Here is a 22,292-nt window from a genome sequence, read left to right on the forward strand (position 1 = left end):
AACCAAAAAAAAAAAAAAGATAGGGGCCAGACTTTATATTCATTAACCTTAAGGGCTAAAAGAAAAGGGACATAAAGGGGGAAATTTTTACCTTAGTTCATTCATACATTCACTCATGATTTATTTGAAAATCATGTACCAAGGACCAATTATGTTCCAGGTGGGAAGAAAACAATGACAGATAATAAGCAAGTAGACAAAGAACTTGAAAAGAAAGGAAGGAAAATAGGAAATCGGCAGGGAGAAGGGAGAGAGGGAAGGTGTAGGGAGGGGGAATGAAAGCAAATTTCAACATAGCTGATAGCAGAGTATTTTGTCCTGTCTATTAGACAGTGGGTGCTAAATGGCTTCAGTTGTGTCCGACTCTGACTCTGTGAACCCGTAGCCAGCCAGGCTCCTCTGTCCATGGGATTCTCCAGGCAAGAATACTGGAGTGGGTAGCGAATCCCTTCTCCAGGGGACCTTCCTGACTCAGGGATAGAACCCGGGTCTCCTGTACTGCAGGGGGGTTCTTTACCATCTGAGCCACTAGGGAAGCCTAGTATACAGAAGCGAAGGAATACCTGCCCCCGCCCTCCAGCAGGTGGAAGAGACCAGGAAGCATTCTTGTCTAGGGCCTCAGAGTAGAAGGGTCCTGCTGTCTTCTTGGTTTTGGACTTCTGACTTCAGCACTGTGAGATAATAAATCTCTGTTGTTTTAAGTCACCAAGTGTGTGATAATTTGTTACAATAGCCACAGGAAATTAATACACCATGATTACAGTAAAGTTAAAATACCAAAACTTAGAATACTGTAAAATTGAATGAGAATTCTTTAATGCATCTTAATTGAGGAAGGAGCAGGTTAAATTCTTATTGACTGGCATTTAGAGACAATTTACTATTTAAGCACTTTAATGTATTAGCTCATTTAAGTCTTAAAAGAATGCTCTGAAGTCATTACTATCCCTTCTTAGTATTTGGAAACAAAAAACCCCAGGTACAGACGTTTAAGTAACTTGGCTGATGTCACCCAGCCATGAAAGGGCCAATAAATTGTTGTTGCTGTTGTTGTTCAGTCACTAAGTTGTGCCTGACTCTTTGCAACTCCATGGAATGTGGCCCCCAGGCTCCTGTATCCATGGGATTCTCCAAGAATACTGGGCTGGGTTGCCATTTCTTCCTCCTTGGGATCTTCCTAACCCAGGGACAGAACCATGTCTCCCGCATCTCCTGCGTTGGTAGGCAGATTCTCTGTCCATTAGAATTCCCCAACCTCATTCTTGTTGTGTTGGGAAACTCCTCCCCAACTGCATGTGGTCCTGATGTAGCTGTAAACTCAGTCCCACAGGGAAAACCATGAGACCCATACCTGCCAAAGTTCCCGGTACCCCCAGGCTCAGTGATGACTGAGGGGTGTTGCAGACATAGGATACAAAAAAGATTAAGGAGAGTCCACTCTAAGACGGCTTTACCAATACTGGGAAGAGACACTAGTTTTCTTGGAGGTGCGAGGCTGGAAAGTATAGCTGTCAGTGATCCTCTTCCTCACCATTTGGGGAGAATTTGTAGAATAAAGCTAAGTAGAGCTGGGAGAGGGAGACAGAGCCCTGACTACCTCCTGTGAGTCCTGTTTCCAGCTTTTCTGGAGCTAGTGCCATTTTTGACTCTGGTTTTATCAATCCACTAATCTCTTTTAGTTTTGCTTGAAAACAAAAATAGCCCTAATACAAAGCCCAGGTTCAGCTTGAAATGCGGAGAAATGTTTATGAACACTAAAAATAATCTGAACACTTCTTGGCCTTTTGGCTAAGATGAAGTGTAAACATAATCTGATTTCTTTCTGATGACTGGAGAGTTTGTCACTGATCTTAAAACAATTCTCTCCACTAAAATCCCGTATTTATTTTAAATAGGAAGTACGCATGTGTGCTCAGTCATGTCCGATGCTTTACGATCCCATGGACTGTAGCCCACCAGGCTGTCCATGGAATTTTCCAGGCAACTGGAGTGGGTTGCCATTTCCTACTCTAGGGTATCTTTCCAACCCAGGGATCAAACCTGCATCTCCTGCCTCAGCAGGCGATTCTTTACCACCTCGTCACCTGGGAAGCCCAACAGGAAGTGTTTTCCTCTTAATATCTGGTTAGCAGTTTGTATATCTTCCTCTGTTTCTGCAATAGAATTACGGTTTGTACGTTTTGCTGTTGTTCCCTTGCTGTGTTATTCTCCCAGACAAGTATTTACACTCCTGATACTAAATTACAGCAAAATTTGTCTTCCGTCCTCCTGGAAAAGAAAGAGAAATAACATTGCTCGTAACCTAAGAAACTTGGAAGTGAGTTAAACCAGTCATCCTCAAACCTGGCTGTGCCTCAGATTCATCTAGGAGAGCTTTATTCCCCTAAAGTATGAATTCTGGCTCCATTCCAAATCTCACTGGAAGAAGATTGAGTTGAATTGATTTAACACTCAGCAATGCTATATGGGCTTCCCTGGTGGCTCAGACGGTAAAGAAACCGCCTGCAATGCAGGAGATCCAGGTTCAGTCTCTGGGTTGGGAGGATACCCTGGAGAAGGAAATGGCAACCAACTCCAGTGTTCTTGCCTGGAGAATTCCATGGACAGAGGAACCTGATGGGCTACCGTCCATGTGGTCAGAGTCGGACACAATTGAGCGAATAAGCACACACACTGCTCTAGTGAATGAAGTTATAATTCTTTCTTAAAGAAACAAAGATATAAAACATGATCTCTTCTGTCACTGGCCAGCATCCATGAGCTCATGAGAATCTGTTCAGCTTTGTGACTAGAGGAAAACGTTCACCATGGAAGACTGAGCAACAGATGTAATTCCAGGAAGACTGAAATGAGAATACACAGATACAGTCCTAGAAATATTCTAGAGCTTTGTTCTGTGATGCAGTTGAGTTGCCTGGAAAGAGTTTAGTCCTTTTTGATACTTGCCTTTGGGTTTTTCGTGGTGGGAGCAGAGTTGGGAATCCATTTTTCCTCACTACTTAGGCAATGTTCTCCTGAATATTCCATGCTATGTCCCAGAAATTACAGGGTTCCCCTCTCTGGCTGGGGAGAATACAAACTCTTCTCGGCCTTTTGTCGTCTCTTAGGGTTGCCCTTTTTCGGCACAGTTCTTTTCTCAGACTCAGATGTGGTTTTCTCACAGGCTGAGGACTTGCTGGCTGCCACCTGCAACCTGGAACTCGCTGTTCCACACTGGAACTCTCTGCACATTGCTTCTGTTTCTCAGCGCTTGAACCTGACAATGCTAGTCACGCTGGGCCTCCCTTGCCTTCCAGTTTTGTCTCCTCACAGAGGAGGTGACGGGGCTCCACCGAGCTCCCCTGCCCACAAAGCAGCCTGGAAGACCCTCTCCAGGCAGGAAGCTGTGCTACATGTAGGGTTCACCACAGCTGCTTCCTTTCTCTCAGGAGCACTGTCCTTCCTTGGCTGATAGCCCACGTTTGGGAAACTGTTACTTCATACATTTCAAACCCACGGTGGCTCATTGGTAAAGAACCAGCCTGCCAATACAGGAGACATAAGAGACGTGGGTTCAATCCCTGTGTCAGAAAGATCCCCTGGAGGAGGGCACAGCAATCCACTCCAGTATTCTTGTCTGGAGAATCCCATGGACAGAGGATCCTGGCAAGCTACAGTTCATGGGATCACAAAAGACTCAGAAAAGACTGAAGAGACTTAGCACACACGCATTTAGTTCTCTCCATTCTTTTCTGTTCTTTACCTTCTTTAAATTGGTCCTGCTTACTTTCTGATAGAAACAGAGAGTAGAAAATGAGTGGTTACTAGGGGCTGGAGGTGGGGGAAATGGGGAGATGTTGATCAAGAGTGCAAACTTCCAGTAAGATGAATAAATTCTGTTGTTGTTATTGTTCAGTCGCTCAATTGTGTTCAACTCTTTGTGACCCCATGAATTGCTGCCCACCAGGCTTCCCTATCCATCACTAACTCCCAGAGTTTGCTCAAACTCATGTCCATTGAGTCAGTGATGCCATCCAGCAACCTCATCCTCTGTTGCCCCCTTCTCCTCCTGCCTTCAATCTTTCCCAGCATCAGGGTCTTTTCCAGTGAGTTGGCTCTTCTCATCAGGTGGCCAAACTATTGCAGCTTCAGCTTCAGCATCAGCCCTTCCCAGTGAATATTCAGGGTTGATTTCCTTTAGGATTTACTGGTTTGATCTCCCTGCTGTCCAAGGGACTCTCAAGAGTCTTTTCCAACACCACAGAAAAAGTTCTGAGGACTTAATATACAGTGAGGTAGGAGGAGAAGGGGACGACAGAGGATGAGATGGTTGGATCGCATCACTGACTCAATGGACATGAGTTTGAGCAAACTCTGGGAGATGGTGAAGGACAAGGAAGCCTGGCATGCTGCAGTTCACGGGGTCTCAAAGAGTCGGACACGACTGAGCGACTGTACAACATTGTAATAATACCGTATAATAGGGAATTCCCGGGTGGCCTAGTGTTCAGAATTCCAGGCTTTCACTGCTGTGGCCTAGGTTCAGTCCCTGGTTGGGGAACTAAGATTCCATATGCTGTGTGTTGAGGCTAAAAGAAAACCAAAACCAAAAAACAAAAACCCCAAAACATATTATAAACTTAAAAGTTGCTAAGAAAGTACATCTTAAACGTGTTCATTACAAAAAAGAAATGGTAGCTATGTAAGGTGATGGAAGTATTAACTGACCACACTGAAGTAATAATCTCACAATATGTAAATATATAAAATCACCATATTGCATATTTATTTATTTGGCCACACTGTGCGGCGGCAGGCAGGGTCTCAGTTCGTTGACCAGAGATCAGAGCCAAACCCCCTGCAGTGGAAGTGAGGAGTCTTAAGCACTGGGCCACCAGGAAGTCCACACTGTACACTTGAAATTAATACAGTTGTATGTCAGTTACATCACAAACGCTGGGAAAAATTAAATTAAAAAAATATATAATTCTTTCTTTCCATTTCTGCAGCACATTTCAGGAAGGTTCTGCTGTACCTTAGACTTACACATGGGAAAGCATTTTAGCTCTTTTTTTTTGGCCATGCCCTGAGGTGAAAGTGCCCAGTCCTAACCACTGCGTCGCCAGGGAATTCCCAGCATTTTCACTCTTTATTGGGAGGGTCAGGCCATCTCTACAGGCTCTAAAGTTTCACAGAGGTCAAGGGAGCCAAAATATTTGGAATTATCCACCCAGATGTCTCCATCCCAAGTGTCAAAGTCTCAAATTATCCCAGCTGGGGCTTTACCCTGGCATAAGAAAGCTCTCTCAGCTGAGCATTCAAATATCCTTGAAACTGAAGGCTATTTTACTTTTGAACTTTGGTCTCCAGCTTTTCCTTCTCTCCCACTGCAGGAAATAAGATCATCCTTGGCAGTTAACAAAGAAGCCCTCTGGTGTTCAGACACATTTTTCCATTGTGTGTTAACTGCCCTCAATTTTGCATTATCTTTCTATTGGGGGTGCTATGAACTGAACTGTGTTCCCCTTCTCACCCAATCCCCGATTCATGTGTTAAAGTCCTAAATCCCAATGTGCTAGTATTGGGTACAGAAATAATTAGGTTTTGAAGGTTTCCAAGCAGGCTCATGCGTAAAGAATATGCCTGATGCAGAAAGGCAGATTTGACCCCTGGGTTGGGAAGATCCCCTGGAGAAGGGAATGGCTACCCACTCCAGTGTTCTTGCCTAGCCGAGGACTGGACAGAGGACCCTGGTGGGCTATCATCCATGGGGTCGCAACAACGAAGAGGAACAGTATGTCACTTCTTGTGTCTCTCTGTGAGTGCAGGAAGAGGTCACGGGGGCAGAGATGGCAGCTGCCTATCAGAAGAGGCTTCAGATACTTTGCCAACACCTTGATCTTGGAGTTCCCAGTCTCCAACACTGTGAAAAATCATTTCCTGTTGTTTCGGCCACTCATCAACGGGATTTAGCTATAGAGGCCCAAACAGGCCATCAGTGGTCAACAAAATTAACAAGCCAGCCAATTTCATTGTTCTCTCATAGTGTCCAAAGGCACGAACCATTGTACTGTCCAAGATGGTCTCCAATGGAACATTATTCCAAGTCATCACCTCACTGTCAGGGTGACAGTGAGTGGTGAGGTCTCAAAACTCCATCTTATCATCTTTTTGACAACACCCAGTGCCAACTGTGTTGATTCGGGTTGTTGAGGAAGCAGACACTGATTTAGGAGCATGAGAGGTTTGTTGTGTAGTTTGTGTAAGACAAAAGTCGGATGCGGCTGGGAAAACCAAACTATGATGCAGATATGAAACCTGTGAAGGGAACAAGGGGAGATAGCAAATTTGGGTATGGAGAGATGCAGATGCAGATCTCCCCTAAAGGGAAGATCTAGAGCAAGTATTACCTGTTTGGAGAAGGTCCCACATTGGGCTGAAGGGGCCAGGCCTCCACAAGCTTAGTTATTGGCTGGGAGATAGTTGGGAAAGGGGCTTCCCAGTTGATACTAGTGGTAAAGAACCCATTTGCCAATGCAGGAGATGTAAGAGACAAGAGTTCGATCCTTGGGTGGGGAAGATCCCCTGGAGGAGAGCATGGCAACCCACTCCAGTATTCCTGCCTGGAATCCATAGGGTTGCAAAGAGTCAGACATGACTGAAGTGATTTAGCATGCATGTACGCTTGAAAAAAGGGTGACTTTGGTTCTAAAACCAAGGCAGATTATCCCTGAAGGGCTTCAGTTAGGGGTAGGTACCAGCTAAGTACACTGTCTGCAGCTGACCAGCAAGTTACTTCAGGAAGGGAGATGGGAGCGGTGCGCCCTCACTGACACCATCACTGTTTGGTCACTCTGAGATATTTTTAGAGTGGAAAATGTACATTTCAGCAGATTAGAAATTACATAACAATACACAGAATTTACTTATTCAAATAGAAACCAAAGGAATGACCATTTGAAACCAGCAGAAGCTCACCAAAAACAAGTTGCACCAGAAAATCAGCATCTCCTTTCTTTGATAAAACTATACAGAAATATGGCCTGAGAGGTGCTAGTTTAATGTGTGACAGAAAACTATTAGTAGTTTAAATAACACACTGGGCTACAGATACTGTAGCCTGCTGTCCTTTGCTTGTTTTAAACATGGGAAAGATGTAGAACAGAGGCTCTGAGGTGATATTGAAAAGGAAGGAGAGAGAATATGGTACAAGACGGGAAAAAAGCAAACAAAAAAACAGAAGGCTCAACAAACAAACAAAAAAACACACAGCAGGACTAAACAAGGTGAAAAGACATGAATAAGTAACACACTTTGTTGTTGTTGTTTAGTTGCTAAACAACTTTTTGACCCCGTGGGCTGTAGACCACCCGGCTCCTCTGTCCATGGGATTTTCCAGGCAAGAAAACTGGAGTGGGTTGTCATTTCCTTCTCCAGGGGATCTTCCCAACCCAGAGATTGAACCTGTGTCTCCTGCATTGGCAGGTGGATGCTTAACCACTGTGCTACCAGGGAAGCCCAAACCAGGTGAAAGCTTACTCAAATAAGTAATGTACTTTACTGGGGACAAAACAATAAAATTAAGGGGGAAAAAAGAAACCCTACACAGATAATAAGCAACATGAAAAATATAGCTTTACCAATCAAAATCAAGTGTGATGTGGCTGCCAGAAAAAGTTAATTCAACCACAGGTATTATTAAAAGGAGTGTCTAACTAAACCAGGGCTTCTCAAACTTGTTCTAAACAGCAAACCCTTTCTCCTAATGCAAACATAGGCAGACCATCAATGTGAAACATATTCAAATATTTCCCTGAGGTTAATTCCAAGGAATTCCTAGAGCTGTGAGAAACAGCTTGAAAAATCTTTGACCTAAACCGTAGAGTAAATTCCATTCTCTTATTTGAAGTAGTGAGATCAATTCTGGTTGTTATTGTTGTTTAGTTGCTGAGTTGTGTCTGACTCTTTCGCGACCCCATGGACTGTAGCCCACCAGACTCCTCTGTCCATGGCATTCTCCAGGCAAGAATATTGGAATGAGTTGCCATTTCCTCCTCTGGTGGCAGGGAGTGGTGTCAGATTCAGATTTAAATTCCAGCTCCATCACTTTTAAGCTGTGATTTTGAGCAAGTTGATGACAGTTAAATTTGTTCATGTTCTCATACCTATTTCAGACCATTATCATTCTTAGTCTTTTATTACCGAAAGCTTACTAATTCTGTTTAATCGAGGTAAGGTGTTCAATAAACTACAAATATTTAAAATGTACAATGTAATGAGTTTATATATAGGCGTGTATACATATATATATATACACACACACATATGCACATCTGTGAAATCAAGATAAGAAAAAGAACATATTCATCACCTCCATAAGTTTATTCACACCTGTTCTCACCACTCTATATTCTCCAGCAAACAGGTATCTGATTTCTTTTTTGGCCGCATGTTATGCAGGATCTTTGTTCCCCAACCAGGGCTTGAACCCATGCTTCCTTAAGTGGAAGCACACAGTCCTCACCACTGAACTGCCCCAGAAATCCCTGGTTTATTTTTTTTTAATTGAAGTTTAGCTGATTTACCAACAGCATGTAAGTTTCAGGTATACAAAACAATAATTCAGTTTTTAAAGCTCATACTCCATTTATAGTTATTAAAAATATTGGCTATATCCCCTGTGCTATACAATTTGTAGCATATTTTATACATAGTAGTTTGCATCTCTTAATCCCCTATCCACATCTTGTCCCCCTTCCTCTTCCCTCTCCCCACGGGTAACGGAGTTTGTTCTCTGTATCTGCGAGTCCACTCCTTTCTGTTATATTCACTACTTTATGTCATTCTTCGGATTCTACATACGACAACACACAGCACCTGCCTTCCTTTGACCCATTTCACTACACATAAACCCTTCAAGTCAATCCATGTTGTAAATGGCAAACTTCCATCTTTTTATGGCAGTGGTATCTCATTGTGTGTAATACATGTGTACATATATATGTCTATATATACATACACCACATCTCCTTTATCCATGCATCATCCCACCCCCAACTCCTTTCCCCTTTGGTAATCATAAGTTTGTTTTCTAGGTCTGTCTGTGCCGTTGTTGCTAAGTCGCTTTAGTTGTGTCCGACTGTGCGACCCCACAGATGGCACCCTCCCAGGCTCCCCCATCCCTGGGATTCTCCAGGCAAGAGTACTGGAGTGGATTGCCATTGCCTTCTCTGTGTCTGAGTGAGTCTGTTTCTATTTTGAAAATAAGTCCATTTGTATCATATTTTAAATACAAGTGCCATCATATATTTTTCTCTGACTTATATTGAAAAGCAGAGATTACTTTGCCAACAAAGGTCCGTCTAGTCAAGGCTATGGTTTTTCCTGTGGTCATGTATGGATGCGAGAGTTGGACTGTGAAGAATGCTGAGCGCCGAAGAATAGATGCTTTTGAACTGTGGTGTTGGAGAAGACTCTTGAGAGTCCCTTGGACTGCAAGGAGATCCGACCAGTCCATTCTGAAGGAGATCAGCCCTGGGATTTCTTTGGAAGGAATGAGGCTAAAGCTGAAACTCCAGTACTTTGGCCACCTCATGCGAAGAGTTGACTCATTGGAAAAGACTCTGATGCTGGGAGGGACTGGGGGCAGGAGAAGGGGACGACAGAAGATGAGATGGCTGGATGGCATCACTGACTCGATGGACGTGAGTCTGAGTGAACTCCGGGAGTTGGTGATGGACAGGGAGGCCTGGCGTGCTGCGATTCACGGGGTTGCGAAGAGTCGGTCACAACTGAGCATCTGAACTGACTGACTGGCTTACTATGATAATCCCAAGGTCCATCCATGTTGCTGCTAATGGCATTATTACATCCTTTTTTATGGTTAACACCCTATTATGTGTGTGTATACACACATATATATATATGTATGTATATATATTGGATAAGGTGATGGCAACCCACTCCAGTACTCTTGCCTGGAAAGTCCCTGATAGGCTGCAGTCCACGCACTGGAGAAGGAAATGGCAACCCACTCCAGTGTTCTTGCCTGGAGAATCCCAGGGACAGGGGAGCCTGGTGGGCTGCCATCTATGGGGTCGCACAGTCGGACATGACTGAAGCGACTTAGCAGCAGCAGCAGCATGTATCTGTATGTATGTGTGTGTGTGTATATATATATATATATATATCTAACATCATCTCTATCAGTCCATGAACACCTAGGTTGCTTCCATGTCTTGGCCAATGCAAACAGTGCTGCTATGAACACTGGGATGCATATTATCCCATCGAATTAAGAGTTTTCTCTGGATACATGCCCTGGATCGTATGGCAGTTCTAAATTTCTAAGGATCCCCCACACAGTTCTCCAAAGTGGCTGCACCAATTTACATTCCTATCAACAGTGTAGGAGGGCTCCATTTTCTCCACACCCTCTCCAGCCTTTACTTGTAGACTTTCTGATGGCCATTCTGACTACAGTGGGGTGATCAATCTTGAGTTTTGATTTTCATCTGATAATAAGCAACATTGAGCATCTTTTTTTAACCAATTGCTTTTGATAATTTGTGTCATAGTTAAGAAGTCTTTGCCAAATTCAAGATCTCAGATTTTCTCAGTTTCTTAAAGAAATTTCAGTTTTTACTCTTAATTTAGGTGTACGATTCATTTGGGATTAATGTTTGTATATGGTGTGAGGTAGGATTCTTCAAATGCACTAGTACCACGTGTTGAATAGATTAACCTTTCCCCCTAGAAGTACCATGGCATTTCTTTTGAAAATTACCTTTGGACTCTCTGTTGTGTTCCATCGATGTATATATTTATGCCAATACTTTATAATCAATTCACATCAGGGTCATCTGCTGTCTGCGTTACAATTAAGCCTCCTGTTGTAACCCTTCCAACCCACGGCCAAGGTAACTTTTCTGAAATGCAAATCTGATTGTCAGTCACTACTGCCCATAAGATAAAATCAAAACTCTATAACCTGGTCTTTCATGTTCTAGCTTTAGTTTTATCTCGTTATTTTCCCTCATTCAAATTTCATGCTGCACAGTTCCCTCTCACCCTTGGTTTTTGTATTTGCTGTATGCTTTATCTCAGATGCAAATACTCTTCAGCTCCCCTGGAATTCTTTCCAGACTCCCTTAGCTTTGATTATTCCTTTAAAAAAAAATTATTTTGGGGAGTATAGTTGGACTTACAGTGTCATATTAGTTTCTGATGTTTCACAGCAAAGTGAATCAATTATACACATATATCTACTCTTTCAGAGTCTTTCCTGTGTAAGTCATTTGAGTAGTGTTCCCTGTGTTACACAGTAGTTCTTGCTGTTCAGTTGCTAAGTCGTGTCCAACTCTTTGCGACCCCATGGACTGCAGCATGCCAAGCTTCCCTGTCCATCACCAACTCCTGGAGCTTGCTCAAACCCATGTCCATTGAGTCGGTGATGCCATCCAACTATCTCATCCTGTCACCCACTTCTCCTCCTGCCTTCAATCTTTCCTGGCATTAGGGTCTTTTCCAATGAGTCGGTTCTTTGCATCAAGTGGCTACAGTATTGGAGATTCAGCAACAGTCCTTCCAATGAATATTCAGGATTGATTTCCTTTAGGAGGGACTGGTTGAGTAGGTTATTAGTTAACTATTTTATGATTGGGCCTGCTTTGATGCTCACTCTGCATCCTATTATTACCCTATGACACCCCTGTCCTCCCCTCCCTGCCAGATCATAACCTCCTGGGGACCCAGCACAGACTCAATATTTGAATGTGCATAAAGTTGAACAAGACAGGTTCTTGTTCTTGAGAAGCTAGCAACATGGGGTGGTGTGTAGAGCAGTAAACCATATCAGACGGTGTCACTCCCCACCCCACACTTTCAATGCTTTCTAGGTCTATTTTTTCTGCTTTTTTACCCTGGTATCTTGTTTCCCAGGTAATCTTTGTGTACAGATCACTGAATTGAAATGAATCACTCAAGTTATCCAGGAATAACTTGAGGCTTTCTTCAGAGAGAAACTTTCAATTGCTTTTGATCTCCTCGGGAGGACACAGCCAGTCAGGGACTTCATCTTAATATACATCCACAGTCTGACATTCCCCAAACCACTCCAGGGTGCAAGTTTGAATCAGGGTTGTTTTCCCAAATGATCCTTCCTCTGGGAGTGGAGTTCTACTGGGCTCTGGCTTTATGTTAGTTTTGATGGGTGGGATGTTGGGAGAGTAGCTTAGACCCATTTGGGGATGTTCTGGACTTTGCTAGGCAAACATCCCTATGATGTTGCCCAAACAGGGGCTCAGTTTCCTAATTTCCTCCTAACTGGCAAATGCCCTGAGAACAATGGCAACTTTGCCTGCTAGGCCCATCTGTTTAGTGGAAGCCATGAAAAATTAATTTTAGTCTTACCCTGATTCATGAAGTCCTACATCATTTGGTTTTTGGCTTCTGCTCCCGTCTCTGAACCAGCCACACCATCCTTTGGGTTGACTTTCAGACAAGTCCTGTCCTAGAGCTTCTGTACTTGAAACCTTTATACTTGCCTAGAGTTCATCCATAAAGTTTGTATTTTTCAAGCTATGACATAACTTGTTCCTCTGATTGTCAGAAACTACCATTTATCTGTGGGCCCAGATGGCTCAGTGGTAAAGAATCAGTGTGCCAATGCAGGAGATGCAGGTTTGACCCCTGGGTCAGAAAGATCCCCTGGAGAAGGAGATGGCAACTCACTCCAGTATTCTTGCCTGGGAAATCCCATGGACAGAGGAGCCTGGTGGGCTACAGTCCATGGGGTTGCAGAGTCACAGAAGACTGAGCACACACATGCATGCATACCATTTATCTGTGCCCCTTCACATTCAGCACTTTTGTATTATCTATCTTCCTTATTATTGGCCCTTGGAAGATATATACTTTTTCTTACCTGCCACCTTTCTTGATATAGGATAGGTCATCACTAAGTATTTGCTTAATGCCCATTCTTAACCTTAACGACTGTTAGGCTTATTTTTATGATCTCAGAGTTCCGCAGATATATTGTTTAAAATAACCATATTCTTAATTTGTGAACATATTCAAGCAATTTACCTCAAAGATAAGGCATTTACAAACAAAGCCAATTAAGAATGACTCATGATTAAAGCAAATTTTTTCAAACTCTCTGGGACAGGAAAGGTAGGGTGTTCTAACATTTCACACAGATGGTGGTTTGCTTTAGATTTGTTCAAAAATTGCTAGTGCCTAGGTTTCCTTCAAAAAGCTGGGATAAAAATACAAGTACAATCAGGTTAATTCAACTAACATTTATTAAAAGCTTTTGTGATAGGTACCGTGTGCCACAGTGCTGGGTACACAAACACAAGTGAGACATCGTCCCAGTGGAAAGCGTTCAGGACAGAAGGCTGGTGGGACAGCCTTCTAAAAGGGAAGGACAAAGATGATAACCTTTTAACTACATTTGTAGTGGACCTTGCAAGTAGAAAAGGAGATAATGAACATTCCAGCAACAGGGAAGAACATTAAAGAACACAGTAGTCTGTTTTGCTGTTATCTATGGAACAAGGTATGCAGGGGGCTGAAGAGCAGCCTGAGAACACAGGGCCAGGCAATGAAAAGTCATAACAAAGGGACTGGAGAAAAGGAGGAAATACCAGAGATGGTTTAAAAAGACAGGCTCAGCAGGACTTGATGAAAAATGTCAGAGAGGACTGGTAAATAGTGCTAGATTCTTCATTTGTATAATTAGGTTGGATAGGAATGCAATTAACTATAACAGAAAAGAGAAACAGAATTTGGGAGGTTGAAAGTAGAGATAAAAGAGATTTTTAATGTTAAGCTGGATACCTCTGCTGTAGGACAATCATCCATATTGGCATCTTGTATGATTACACGTATTTACCTACATTAAGCACTTGAAGGTCAAGTACATGTATTAAAGGTATTTTCTGCCTTATTTCAGCTTTCCTTATTTGACACTTTTATTCAGTTAATGTTTAATTTTGCCATGTGTTACCTCAGTGTGAAAAGTACTATGGAATATAGGGAGGATTTCAGTAAGACCACTTATCCACATAGCTTAAACCAGTGGAGAAAAGTCATCCCTTCTGTGAGAGGTAGAAATTATTTTAAGGATTATAAAAGAGGGAGAGAGGGCCATCAAAGTACAAAGATAAACCTTGCATTTATCTAATCAGCTACTCATCTAGTTGGTTTAGGGCTGTAGAAACAGCTTGCAGAGATAAAAGAGCTTTATGGTAGCCTGGCTGACCCAGTGGAGGAGCATGGTGTTCCTGGGCAAGCAGATCTCCTGTGAAAAGAAAAGACTAGCAGCAGGGCACACTGAATTTCTTCCTGCCAGGAATATCTGAGATGTGGAGATATTCCCTTCTGCTCATTTCTTTCTTCTCAGAGCTTCAGGAGCCCCTCAGTTATGTAAGTTAGTTGATCTGTCTGTACACTTGGTAAAGTATCTGCAAGTTCATTACAGCATGTCCAGCCTGAAGTTCAGGAGCACCAGACTCATGATTAACTCGAAGTCTGGTCTCAATTTCCATCTTTTCTGAAAATGCCCAGTCTTTAACCAGGACTTAATTAATTGAAGCATGAAGAATCACTAAAATATACTAGGCTACACTAATAAGCAAAGATGATCTTTAAATAAACAAAGTGCTTTAGTGACTATCTTCATTCTGTTGTATTCATTTTGGAAATGGACACATTACTATCTCCATAATCTTTTAAAGATCACAGTCTTTTGCAAAGGGGAACTACTATGTAATTTTTCACATTATTATAAACTACAAAAAGTTTTAATATCTATCCAATTTAGCATTGAAGTCTACAAAAAAAGAAATCAATGACAACTGCTTTATTATTAAAAGTTACTGAGTTCCATAAAGCACACAATGTAGTTTATATTCAACTAACAAAAGTTTCATACATGTATTTAAAAATATATAATATATAGATTTATCTGTCAACATTTATATTCTATTTAAAAAGCAGTAGCTTTACATATTTTACAACTTGATTTTATAAAATATATACATCCACCCTATGCAAATCTTCCAGCATGAGCTTTCATTCCTATTAATAAAATGCACAATTTGTATTTCTGAATATTAAGAGAAAAATGGTACCAACTAAAAATAAAAAATTCATTATAACCTGAACATGCATCTAACTCTTGGCTACTAGATAACTGACCTAATAATCTATTCAAATAACTGTGTTACCTTGAGCCTGACAAACAATTTGCATTATGTAAACAATCTGTGGTTAACTATGAAGAGACTTGCACTTCTAGGTATCTGAAACAATCTACCAAATTCTTTATTTGCCCTGTTTCAGGTTTTTAATTAGAGAGGCAGGATTCTTCAATTATTTGATGTGCCATGAAATCTGACAAGTCACACCTGACAAGCCAAAGCCCTGTGAGTTTTGAAACCACACTTTTGCTTTTGAGAAAACAGCTCTGAGAATTATTGTAGGAGCAGTTTTCTCAAAACCCCTGCTGATGTGTATACCAAGAAACAGAACAAGAACTGCTTCTCCTTTCTCCAATAAACTGCACTGAACTTGCAAATTCGAGTTCTGGTACGTGAGGATGTACTGACGTCTATTCAGACATTCCTGCCACATAGTCAAAATAGCTTCAGATATCACACTGTTTTACTAACAAAAATTTTTTTATAAAAAAGATATTCATGTAATAATTTTTGAGATTCAACCCCAAATAAAAGTTGCAATACTACCATTAGAGAATGAAATTTTTTAAAAAAAATCTAAATTATCAGGAGCATAGTCAGAACTAGAACTTCAACTTGAAGGACAGAGATCTAAGTTTGAAGTACAAATTTAGATTCCATGGACCTTAGTGATAAGGGTGTATATAAGTCTGTCTTTAAATTCTGCTGAGAAGATAAAAATCTCCCACAAATTATTTTTAAAAAATAGTTCCATCCAAGTCTCAAAAATGATTAACATTTAATCATTAAATGTTAAAAACTTAAAAGGAAAAACATGTTCATCAAAATAAGTAATTTAATTCATTAGGGCAATAATTAGTCTTTGAGGGACTTCCCTGGTGTTTCAGTGCTTAAGACTTTACCTTCTAATGTAGGTGGTGTGAGTTCGATCCCTGGTTGGGGAACTAAGATCTCACATGCCTCAGGGCCAAAAAAAATTAAAAAACATAAAACAGAAGCAGTATTGTAACCAATTCAAAACAGACTTTAAAAATGGTTCATATAAAAAAAAAAAAGGCTTTGAGAGAGTCACATCCAGAAAGTAAACAAAATTCCCTCAATATCAGTATTTAAGAACTAAATTAGCGCTAACTGACAGCGTATTTATCAAGCAATTATTCAACAAGTTTAGCCATCTACTGATGGACTAAAGTTATTTATCAGAAATTTTTGTAGGATGGAGTCTTTTTATTAAAACTTTTTTTGGATATAATTTTAATAACGCTCTGGATTTCCTATTCTCAAGAATGGGAGAGGGGGAGTAAAGGGGAAGGGAAGAAAGAAGGGAGGGAAGAGGGGAGAAAAACTGAGTGGTCAGAGGGGCACTGAAGACTGATCCACTGATACCTGTGAGATGAGAAGGTAGAAAAATAAAGGAGGAATAAAAACAAAGACTGCAAAGAGGACTAGAGCCAGGAGGTGCGGATTAAAGACACCTTCTTCACAGACCTTAATTATGCAAAGGTATCAGCATAAAAGAATAGTGCAGCAGCTGGCTTTTGGTAGCAAAGAATCCTCAAAGGGACATTCAGTCAAGCCTCAGCTCTTTCTGAAAATAAACGTGCATATATAAGTTACAAACCTTATGCATTCAGCTAAAATATGTACAAAAAACTAAATAAAAGTGAGATGGAGAAATACAAGCAGCAGTAACCATAAAGGCTGAGAACTAGTGACACCGAATTCTTTATTAAAAAAAAAATTTTTTTTTAAACACACAGTACCTCCTCTTCTCTTCTATTTTTAGGAAGAAGCTTTAACAAGTTTTAAATGTCTCAATTCTCAAAAACAATAGGCTTTTTAAAAAATAAGACTTGATTACCAGAAACAAGTAATATGTGGTTACATACCATTTTCATATCATTACTCATTTCAATTTATCTTTGATGCAACCTGGGAACAATTAAGCAGTCACTAGATACCTGTTTTAGAATCTGAAGAAATTATTATCCACCACAGGAATCTAATGATATATGTTTTTGCATATAGTTAAAATTTCAAAAGGGAAAAAAGTAGCTTAACTATTCTCATTACTTTGTACCAAATATTTATATACCTAGTCAAAACAATAAAGATCAAGATCTTTCTCCAGATGAACTGTATATAAAAGCTATTTTTAGCATTTTCTTCCAGGGATTAAAAAAAAAGTCTTATTTCCCTGCTGGCTAAAAAGGAGGAATTTAAATTCCTTAAGAGAACTGCCATAAAATTTGTTTTTAAAAATTTATCTTAAAAAACTGAAAACCATTTCTCTCTTTAAAATCTATGGCATTAATTACCTACTTGACTTTTTTTTTTTTTTGAAAGGGCACCAAGTTTGTGATCTAAGCATGCAAAATAAGGAACTCAATGTATCAATGCCTTAATAGAATTTGGCAAACCAGAAAAATGGCCTTAAAATAAATAAATAAATAAATAAAAAGGAAGAGAGTCCATGCTGTCTAAATCTGAAGGTCTAATTCTGTAGAGCTCTACAGCAGACAGTGCCTCACAGAGGGAATGCGGGCAAGAGGGAAGTAGCATGTTCCTATGTACACACTTGCTTGGTATTCTGGTTGTTATTCAACAACGTATTACAGAGAAATATTCTTTTTATTATTACAAAGTCGGTAATTGCCCCTTCTTGAGCAGTGACTTAGGTAAACATCTTTACGTCTTTTAATAATGTAACATATTTAAAATTAACTAAATCTAAGTGCACATGAGTTTTCAGTGATTCCTAAAGTTCAAGGAAGTAACGCAGGTGTTATCAGACTGCAAATTCTGAATGGTTGGTGCATCTATGTTTTAGAATATTTCGTCCCGTCTTCTTTCCCTTAAACCATAAAATGTACCAGAGTTATTTGGTTCTCCTCTACTTTCCTTTTCGTCATCTTAATTTATTTTATGGTATCTCTATGTAGAGAGAGAGGTATGTTAAAATATTATTATTCATATTAAAAAATTCAATTGAGACTATATATGACCTATTAATCTATATGATAGCAATGTTATCCTTTGACCTGGTATATTAATTCCTTTGGTGAATAAATGCCACAGGTCATTTCCTTATAAAAGGATTTTAGTAAGAGGACCAGCAGTATGGAGAGAGATTTCCCCCACCCCCACCCGGGAAAATGACCAAGTGAATCAGTAGTTTAGAGCAGTTATGTAAAATATGAAAAATACATCATTTACAGCTGCAATTTTCATATTAAAAAGCAGTTAAAAACTAAGAGCAGTTCAAAGCATTCCAAAAAACATTTTTTTTGTCTTAGCTAAACTGGCCAACTAATAGGACTGATAAGAGATTGCTGAGAGAACTTACGTACATCTAGGCAAGACAGAACAAAAATGTTTTTAATTTTGAACAGTGGTAGTTGCTATTAATAACTAGCAGTATAAACAGTGTCCACAATTTGGTGGCTGGCCATAGTTCAAAATTTTTTTTCAAGTTAATTTCTACAGCAGACGTATTTTTGAAGTCTACCCACCCCTGAGTTCAACAATTATACTTTTAGAGTGTAAAATTATATGCCCTTAATTAACAACATGTACAAACCTACAAAATTTCATCTATACAGAGATTAAAAACAATTTTTAAAATATTATCTGCCAATTATTGATTGGATGGTTTTGCTGGGGTACATATTTCAAACCTTTCAGCCAACTGGCTTTCATTTTTAAGCCCAAATTGATTCATATATTCACTGTAGGATATGTCATAGAGTGCAACAACAGGCATTAGTAAAAATAACATTGTAGTAGAAACAGATTTTGCATATGCGAAAAGGTAATTTATAAAATACATTAATTGCTTTTTAAAAAGAGAACCTAGTTGCAGTATCATTAACTTACATGGTACTGAGAGTTGGACCTTTCAAACAATTTTTTTTCTATAGAAAAATGTTGTCTACCTGTAAGTGAAGTCTTAAATAACAACAAAACAGAACAAAACAAACAAATCCCTCTAGAAAAAAAAACCTGTATGGTTGTGTGAGACAAATAAGCAAACATACTGTTCTATAGTGTACTTTTGCCTAAATTTTAAAATAAAAATGTCCACACTCTTTTGTTAAAACATTAAGCCTCTGTCAAAAATGTATTTCTTATTTTAGGGTACAGGATAGGACAAGATGATACTTACAAGTAAAGAAAATTTACAAGAAAAAACTTGACAAAAGTTTTTCAATTAAAAGTATCATAACATTCAAACTTGACTTCGAACATAACAAAAGAAACAAAATTGCAAACAAAAATGTTTATGGATTTTTCCAAACATAAATAAATGAAATAGTGTTTAGGCAGTAGGGCTCATGCTGATGGCTAGCAGGAAGTAACAGAGTGTCATCTATTTGGAAAAAATTGATAATGTATAAACAATAAGCCCCAATTATGGACTATAGCAGTTTAATAATCACTGCCATTTTTCTTACTTCCAAAATAAAGCCTTGATTAAACCACTTATACCCTATATTACTCATACCTTTACTTCAGAGATTGAGGAACTATGTACAACAAACGAATTTATTTTCACCATAGGGATAACATATTGTACCTCTCTGCCAATGTTACTTGAAAACCGTCCATGTCAAAACAATTTGACAGCAGATATAAACAATTCAATAAATACGCAATGATCTTTCATTACAGTCCTTTAAAGACGCATGTTAAGTCATGCTGTTAACCTTAGGTTCACAGTGCATAGAATCCAAATATGAGCAGTTGGGGTGACTTTCAGAGTAATGTTGGATCCCTCACTTTATTTATAATCCCACTCTAACCGTTAAGTTCATGTCATAGGCCCTATCACGCATTAATCATTGAGTGGCAGAAGGGTGAAATTTTTTCCTGTTACAACGTCCATTGCCGGCAATGAACGTCGCAAAACCGCCAAGGAAGTCATTGTTATTGCACAATAATACATGAGGACCTGGAACTTTTCAAAAGCTTAAAAAAATAAAAATAAAAAATGGAATTATATTTGACATTTCCTGACACCTGCATTAATACTGTATGACTAATCAAAGCATGTCAGTTGCCTGGACTCAACCAGCGATCAACATGCGCCCCGAATGCACACGAGTAAAAATGCAGTCAAAGGAAGCAGTCTTCATTGCCTATAGGTCACTTCCAGTCAAAGGTTAAAGTTCAAAGACTGAATGATCAAAGTGCTCATTTTCTCAGTAGGACTATCTTCTGCTAGGAGGATGAGAACAGTGGCATCAACAAGTATCATCTTTAAGAAAAGGAGAAAAAAGATAATTAAAACAGTCAAGCATGCATAAGTAAAAGTTACAAGTCAGTCTAATACAGCAAAAATTTCAAGTAGCAAGAAGAACATGGTTTACGTTTCTGACTCATCTCCCTGGATCCCCTGCAAATGAGTCCATTTTGTGTTCAAGTATATATATTTACAAACAAATCAAACCCTAGGTTTTCAGAGAAGTGGTAGTTTGCACAAATTTTAAAATTATATTATTATCAGTATGTTAAATTCTATTTAAAATAATAAATTGATATGTGTTAGCACCTATTAATGATTACCAGTCATCAGAGAATTTTTTTACAGGTAACAATTTAGAACTATAATGAGACGGCAAGTAAACTCACAACCAACACTGTCACACTGCTTAACAAAGACTAATACAAGTCGTGTCTGAAGGAAGTAACTTCACAAATGAGGAATAATCTCTAACTCAATCAACAGTAAATGTTATTAACTTCTCTTCAGAAAATAAATTTTCAGGAAGAGTATATATATATATATATATGAAAAGGAGGTCATTTTTAAAAATCCCAAAGATTTAGTGACACATTCTGATAGCTTCAACACATTTATGTAACATAAATTCTGGTGGGTTCATCACTTATTTCACAACACTTACCTCACAAAACATATTTGAAGGATTGTAAGGATTAGTTATTATTTATGAAGTACCTTTAGAAAGATTTAAGACCAGTGGCAACTTACTCAAAGTTGTGAAAGCTCTCAAGGAGAAAATTCTGAAAAACTGGCCAAAATGTTTTACACAAACCACCCCCTATTAGGATTGATATATTGCTCATAAAGACACAATGAGAACTAAAAAGCAGTAAATCTGACTTCTATGCTGGGCAAATTAGTGAAACATTTCACAATCCTATACCTTAAGGGTAATTAATATAAATGGTGAAATAGACTAAATTTTAAAAATAAGCTGTATCTAAGTCATTAGAATCCTTTAAATAAATAAATAACATCTTTAAGAAGAGATCAAGTAAATAGTTTACAGCCTCTGCCACATTAAAGTGTATGTCTTATGGGACTTCCTTGGTGGTCCAGTGTTTAAGATTCTGTGTTCCCAATTCAAGGGATGCAGGTTTGATCCCTGGTCAGTGAACTAAAATCCGGCATGCCGCATAGAATAGCCAATATATATATACATATCTGTTCCTTAAATGACTGCGCATCTTGAAATAAAGAAGATATGTTTGTCATGGATCAGAACAAGCTTCAGAATATGAGGAGGTTTCTTAAAACCTCACTTCTCCAGTAGAATATTTTATAACACTAGAGTTCTTGAAATTAGTACTAAAACTGCTGCTGCTGAGTCACTTTAGTCATGTCTGACTCCGTGCGACCCCATAGACGGCAGCCCACCAGGCTCCCCCATCCCTGGGATTTTCCAGGCAAGAACACTGGAGTGGGTTGCCATTTCCTTCTCCAAAGTACTATACTAATCACATTTAAATCGCTAAGCTAAGAGATGCCACTAAAATCTACCTAGGATGTCAAACTACTGGGGAGGAACTTTAGCTGGACCCATAGACTAAAACTTTATATATTCATGATGGTTATATGGCTAATAAGGAATCTATAAGTAAAAGTTCAATATGGAGACAGGTAATGACCCAAACCCATGTCCACCTTTTCCCTAAATAAGAGAATCACTAAGAAGGAAAAAATTCATTTGTTAACAGAGGGAATAGTTTCCTAGTTTTGGCTTCCCCCCCCAAAAAAAGTTGTTAGAGTTAACCTATCTTGGGTCAAGACAAGTATAGGTCTATAAAAGGTGGTGAAAGAACACAATTATGTTTAACCTC

The 22,292-nt window shown here is 39.4% G+C and overlaps 1 protein-coding gene across 4 annotated transcripts in view; it reads right to left on the reverse strand.

The window, feature by feature from the left end:
• UBE2W (ubiquitin conjugating enzyme E2 W) overlaps nucleotides 1–22,292 on the reverse strand; it is a 109,087-nt gene that overhangs the window by 30,765 nt on the left and 56,030 nt on the right. The window contains exon 6 of one of the 4 annotated variants that reach the window (XM_055546286.1): nucleotides 16,896–20,445. The exons of the other annotated variants lie outside the window; for them this stretch is intronic. Within the exon in view, the coding sequence (XP_055402261.1) occupies nucleotides 20,432–20,445 (14 nt within the window). The 3' untranslated portion in view covers nucleotides 16,896–20,431. Of the gene's footprint in view, nucleotides 1–16,895; nucleotides 20,446–22,292 lie in introns of those variants that run through there. 4 annotated transcript variants of the gene reach the window in all.

The sequence above is a fragment of the Bubalus kerabau genome, chromosome 14 (genome assembly GCF_029407905.1).
Source record: "Bubalus kerabau isolate K-KA32 ecotype Philippines breed swamp buffalo chromosome 14, PCC_UOA_SB_1v2, whole genome shotgun sequence".
NCBI lineage: Eukaryota > Metazoa > Chordata > Mammalia > Artiodactyla > Bovidae > Bubalus > Bubalus kerabau.